This window comes from Poecilia formosa, unplaced genomic scaffold (genome assembly GCF_000485575.1).
Source record: "Poecilia formosa unplaced genomic scaffold, Poecilia_formosa-5.1.2 Scaffold81, whole genome shotgun sequence".
NCBI classification, from domain to species: Eukaryota; Metazoa; Chordata; class Actinopteri; order Cyprinodontiformes; family Poeciliidae; genus Poecilia; species Poecilia formosa.
The window spans coordinates 1,229,784-1,235,305 of record NW_006800020.1 but is presented as its reverse complement, the minus strand read 5'-3'; the positions used below and the strand labels follow the sequence as shown (position 1 = coordinate 1,235,305).

Below are 5,522 nucleotides of genomic sequence, written 5' to 3'. Positions count from 1 at the left end.
AGGCCCCTTAAAATTTCTGCAGGAATTTTCTAGTTTCCATCTACTCCCCAGAGTTCCCAGAGCAACAAACAAATTAATTTATGCATTTCCCTTGATTCCATCACAAGCATAAGGGAGAAAGAGCCAGTTTCTGCTCCATGTCCGTGGAACTGTATCCTACCCAATATGTGCTCATTACGTCTTGGCATTTCCAATTTTTTTATTTTTTTTTTTTATCTTGCTTCATTTTCTTGATGCAAATTTGGCTATTTTTACTGGAGGCTTTTAATGAAGGCAACACATATTGTCTTTCAAATAATTCCAAGTGAGTAAGGATCTCGGTGACTTAACTTCGCCTCGACTTACCTTAAAGCCAGTGGTCATTCCGAAGTCTGTAGACATCACAGCCATGTCATCCAGTTAGCTTTTAATCGCGACCTTTGCTTCATTCATAATTCCTCAGCAACATTCATAGTTAATGTAGTGTTAATGCTCTGATTCCAGAAGGAGCTGGGCATCAGCCATAGAAGTCATTACTGAATGAAGGAGAAAAGGGACACTTCATTTATCTGAAACAAGCACATAGTCTTCTGTTGCTGCAGGCATCATACTTTGATCCTGCTTACATATGAAGAGCTGATCGCTTTGGTGCTTACTTTTCTTACCTTTATCTCCTATTCCTCTCGTTTGGATTTATTTGTAGCTGCCACCCACTATCTGGTGAGTGCACATGCTCACCAGGGTGGGCAGGGCTTTACTGCAATGAGACCTGCCCTCCTGGATTCTACGGAGAAGGATGCTTTCTGCCTTGCAGCTGCACCAATGGAGCTGACTGTCATCCTGTCACAGGGATCTGTACCTGCGCTCCTGGCTTCATGGTGAGCTTTGTGTTGCCGAAGCATTGCTTATTATTAACAGATGACTGTTTACTTTCTACTGATTTGACATTTCCTCTTACTTTCACTTTGACCCTCAGCTGGTTTCTTCAAAAAAGTCTTCATTTTGAGTCAACAAGGCAATATGAGTCAAACAAGAAACTTAGGTCAAATTTTGAAAATATAAAATAGATGCTTAGCAATGTAAGAAAGGAAAAAAAAGGCTTATAATACATTTGGTTTTATTGATTTCATATTTACACTTAAAGTTATCAAAAGCTCTTCTGGTTCTCTGGAGCTCATTCAGATTATTTTGGTAGTTTGACTGTTTTCAGCTTAATTTTCACACAACAATCTATATATATAAACGCTTTTTATTTATGAGTGTCACAGTTAAAGAGATGGACATAATTCTGTTTAATACACCTTCTGTACTTAAACAACTGACTCAAAAACAGGTGCTAATTGGCCCTTTTGCCTGGACTCGATTGCTTTAATTTTGCATCTTCAGAAATTACTGAAATCTGAATTTCTGCACAGTCCAGAAATATTGCAAAACCGTTGCCAAAACTGGAAGTGATTTCACAGGTTTGTAAATTCCTTTCCAAATTTCTTCCTTGAGCTGAGTTTTAAAAAAAAGTACCCGAGGTAACACAATTTGACTCAGAAAACATATATAACAACCAAATTGATTATTCCTAACAAAGTATTTGCTTAAAACTTAAAATAATGTAAAAATAGTTGCTAATCAACTACAACATAACTTTTTTTCAGAATACTTTATCACAACCTCTTCAAAACATTTTTAAAAATGGTTGCTAGGCAGGAAACAGGATCTCCCATTGCATGCCCTAAAGTGTTATCCTTGTACTTTGTAAGTTTTCGTTCTGAAGGTTGTAAGTTTAATTTATGTTGCATGTTATTTGTGGCTACTGTGGAAAAAAAGTAATTGAGGCAGAAATATTTTGGAAGTGATCCCAGTTTTTTCTTTAGGAGCTTTTTATATACAGACTGTTAAAATCAAGGTGAAAGTATTTTTTGTGTTATTATAGATACGCTTTGTTGCACCGCTGGACATGGGTCCACTATAATTCAGTCTCAATTGCGACCCTGTGCGAGTGGTTGTGTAATTTTACAAATAGGACTGAATTTATGAAGGGTCAAAGAAACAAGAACAGAGCAAGCTTCGATCTATGTTTTTGTACCTTGAAAGGAAAAGTTAATGTTTGGTCAGTTCTGTTTTTAGTCCTTTTTTCCTGCAGCCATATTGTCCCCTTTTTACAACTGTCAAATTAGTTGAGTAACTCCAATCAGTTTTGCCATTGTATTTTGTGTTTTGCAATCTGAAGTTACGGAGCAACAGAGACCAGGAGAGTACACGTCTGCCAATGTTACATTTCAGTGGAAATTGCCTGTGTCTTACAGCGAGCCTCTATGGTGAATTGAGCTACCGAGCGGGGCTCCAGACTGTGTCTTAATTTGCTCCACCTGTTCACTGTGGCGGCTGCTGGGAAGGGCTGCCAGATCCATTAAACAGACCTAGAGGGCAGAAGCTGGATAGAAAAGGAGGCAGTCAGATGGGAACAGACGCAGCTCATATGGAGAATTTGTGTGTTTATGTGCGGGGAGAGGGGAGGTGAATGTTCATTGTGTTTTTTTTGGGTACTTTTAACAAAGCTGCTGCTCTGCAAACCATTGAAACATATTGTTGTGCATTTAGAGGTCCGTAGCTGCTGCCCGTTTGCGTCATATTCATGGTACATGCTTATTATGAGGTGGACCTGTTAAAACGTGGCTGATGATGGTGTTGAGGCTATGATTGCCAGACAAGTCACTTCCTCTGGGGATCGCTTATAAGCCTAAGCCTCCCCACTGCATTTTTATTTTGTTCTGGAATCCCATCGGGGGGCAAACCAAGCAAAGTGTTGGAACAGACTGAGCACCGGCACGCTTGATTTAGTCCTGGTAATTGGACATGCTCTTTTTGGCTCAGACAAAGTGATTACATGTTACCTATTCAGGCACTGTCCCTTACAATCTGCAGCGCGGGCTGCAGTGTAACATGCAGTTTCTACGTGCGCTGTCCTCACTTGAAACAGGAACGCTTTAGGAATCTATTCAAGTTTTCCTTTTGTAAATGGAGAAACTAAATCCCATTCCCGACTCTCATCGTGGCTTCCTCTCTGTTGTGCTGCAATAAATTTACTCTGGATTCACACGTCCAGCAGGTAGATGCACCGCTAAGGAGTGAAACTGATTGGTAATTAGTGGTGCCATTTGCGTCAGGTCTCGGTGGATAAAAACCTAATCAATGTTGTGTCAGGTAAAGGCTTTCTGAAAAAGAAGTACTCCAATTACATTAAGATACTAATAGGTACAAATTTACTGCTGTGGCTGAGGGCAATCTAGGTGTGTTTCTGCTGCAGGAACCTTTTCCAGAGGCCAGGATAGTGCCAGGATAGTTTTCCGGTGACATTCTTTTACCCTTTTTATTTCCACTGCAGGAACCATGGCCAAATCGGATTATCAGCGTAGAAATCAACCTCAAAACATGGCTCTGGTAGGGAGGTAGTCCTTTTTGAACCAAAGCTGGAGTTTTGTCACGCTGTGGACTAAGCATGTGCGGGGAGAGTTTCAGTATTCCCATAATTTTATTTCAGTCATCTCTACAGTTCACATTTTCTGTCAACTTTAAATTATAAAATAAGAGTAAACAGTATTTTTTGTTTGCATAAACCAAATTGAAACCCAGCAATTCAAATGAAATGTGATAGTGTATTTACAGAGTACATTTCAAATACATTTACAAAATCAACAAACATTAGTGGAAATATTGATTTAACTAACTAAATAAATAAAGTCTAGGCTTCTGTTTTCAGCCTCCATGGAGGCGTAAAGAGTAAACACTCTAGTCAGAGCAATTTTTAGGGACTTAAACCGATAATGCAAGAAAGCTTTGCCGCATTTATTTTCTGAAGTACATATTAAAACAGTCACTATTCTGCAGAATTGTTTATCGTCAACCGATTTTAAGTTTAAGAAGCGGTGGGCTGTAAGTGTTCTGTTATCTTTCCCCTGTGTTTAGTTTCAATAGCTTTACTCATTGAAATGTGTTGATGTCATAAAATGCCTTTAAGTTCGATGTGATTTTAATTCTGTTTTAGATTGCACCTGCTGTGAAATAACTATACTATGGCTAAAACTAAGCTGTAAGCCTCAGCGGAGCTTTTTATTCTCCTCTCATTTCACATAAAGACAAATTTCTGCATTGCAAAAAAGAAAAAAACAAAAAACAAAACTTTTAATAGCTACAAGCTTCACTGTAAAGATGATGTCATGTTGTTTCCTAATCAAATCTTATCAAGTCGTGTCACATCTTTGATGTGCATGTGTCGCTTTTGATGCATTCCCAGATTAAATAGTGAGTATTTAAGGGTTGGCTCAAGAGTTGAAATTCTAGATATTTAACTGCGTAAGGACAGACATGTTATATGTGCTGTAATTTTTGCCTTGCTGTGGATATGTTCAAACTTAAACACCAGCTGACCGTCTAGAACAAAATTTTCCTCCTCATTTGGTACACTCGAGGTGTCAGACAAAGTCACAATGTTGGTCATGCCGTCAGTATAACTTTTACTTTGAAGCACCCAAAATCCCAAGGGGAGGTCAGTGCATTTGCATGGTTCAGTGTTAGAATAATTTCTGCAAAAGAAATGTTTAAAAAGTCATTGGCAGCCTTGTTAGGCTTTAGATCAAATTATGTGTGCTAGTGTTAAAAGCTGCACATCTTTCTACAACATTAAAAATCCAGGTTGACCACTAATATTGTGACAATTATACAAGGTGTGGAGTTACTACATAAATTATAAAGTGTCATCGCTTGGGTCTTTGAACATTGGTTATAGAGTTATCACTGATAATCATTGCTTTTTCTGGCAGCCTGACCTTTTTCTCTTTCTCCTGCACAGAGTCAGGAGTCAAAATCTGTACAATGAGAGTCTACACAATCTCTCTTTGTGTAAAGTTTGGGGTGACAGCACTTGACTTGAAAACCATAGCAGAGATTAATGCCTCCGTTATTAATGCTGCTCTGGAATATTTTATTTTTTTTCCCATCACGTTCTGAACTCTTCAGTTGCAGTGGGCAACCTGTGTCCCCAGATCATTTGATCTATAGTAGCAACACTACTGCAGTACAACATAATTAGCATAAACAGCACAATTTTGAACTCCGCATTGTAAACAGACTCAATTTTAGTTTCTAAAGGAAAAAGGTCTTTTCTGGTCACATAGTTGACTTTCACCTATTAGTTTTTTTCTAAAGGCACTGGATACTAACTCTAAGCTGTGCTATATAAGGTTTTCCTGCTCTCATGCCAAAGACTGACAGCCTGTGTGTGTTAATTCAAATTCAGACCCCTATCCCTCCCCTCTTTGAACAAATGTGAATCAGAAGACTAATGAGAGTAGTGTCTTTCCACTCTGGAGAACAGGCCAAGTGGTCTGGTGACTGCACCATGAGGGGGAAACCACATGGAATCCATGTGGCCATTTGTGTCTGGGTATCATTTTATCCATGAGTCCAGTCACCAGTAAATTGCCTTTGCTCTGAGGAAGGGCTGAAGCCTAAAACCTCCGCCCCATCCCCCCCCTCTCACCCCTTATCTA

General features: G+C 39.1%; 1 protein-coding gene across 8 annotated transcripts in view; it reads left to right on the top strand.

Annotated features, from left to right (window-relative positions):
• LOC103141266 (multiple EGF-like-domains 11) overlaps nucleotides 1-5,522 on the top strand; it is a 110,975-nt gene that overhangs the window by 75,265 nt on the left and 30,188 nt on the right. For all 8 annotated transcript variants that reach the window (XM_016673772.1, XM_016673776.1, XM_016673774.1 and 5 more), the window contains one exon: nucleotides 683-857. In XM_016673772.1, the coding sequence (XP_016529258.1) occupies nucleotides 683-857 (175 nt within the window). The remainder of the gene's footprint in view (nucleotides 1-682; nucleotides 858-5,522) is intronic.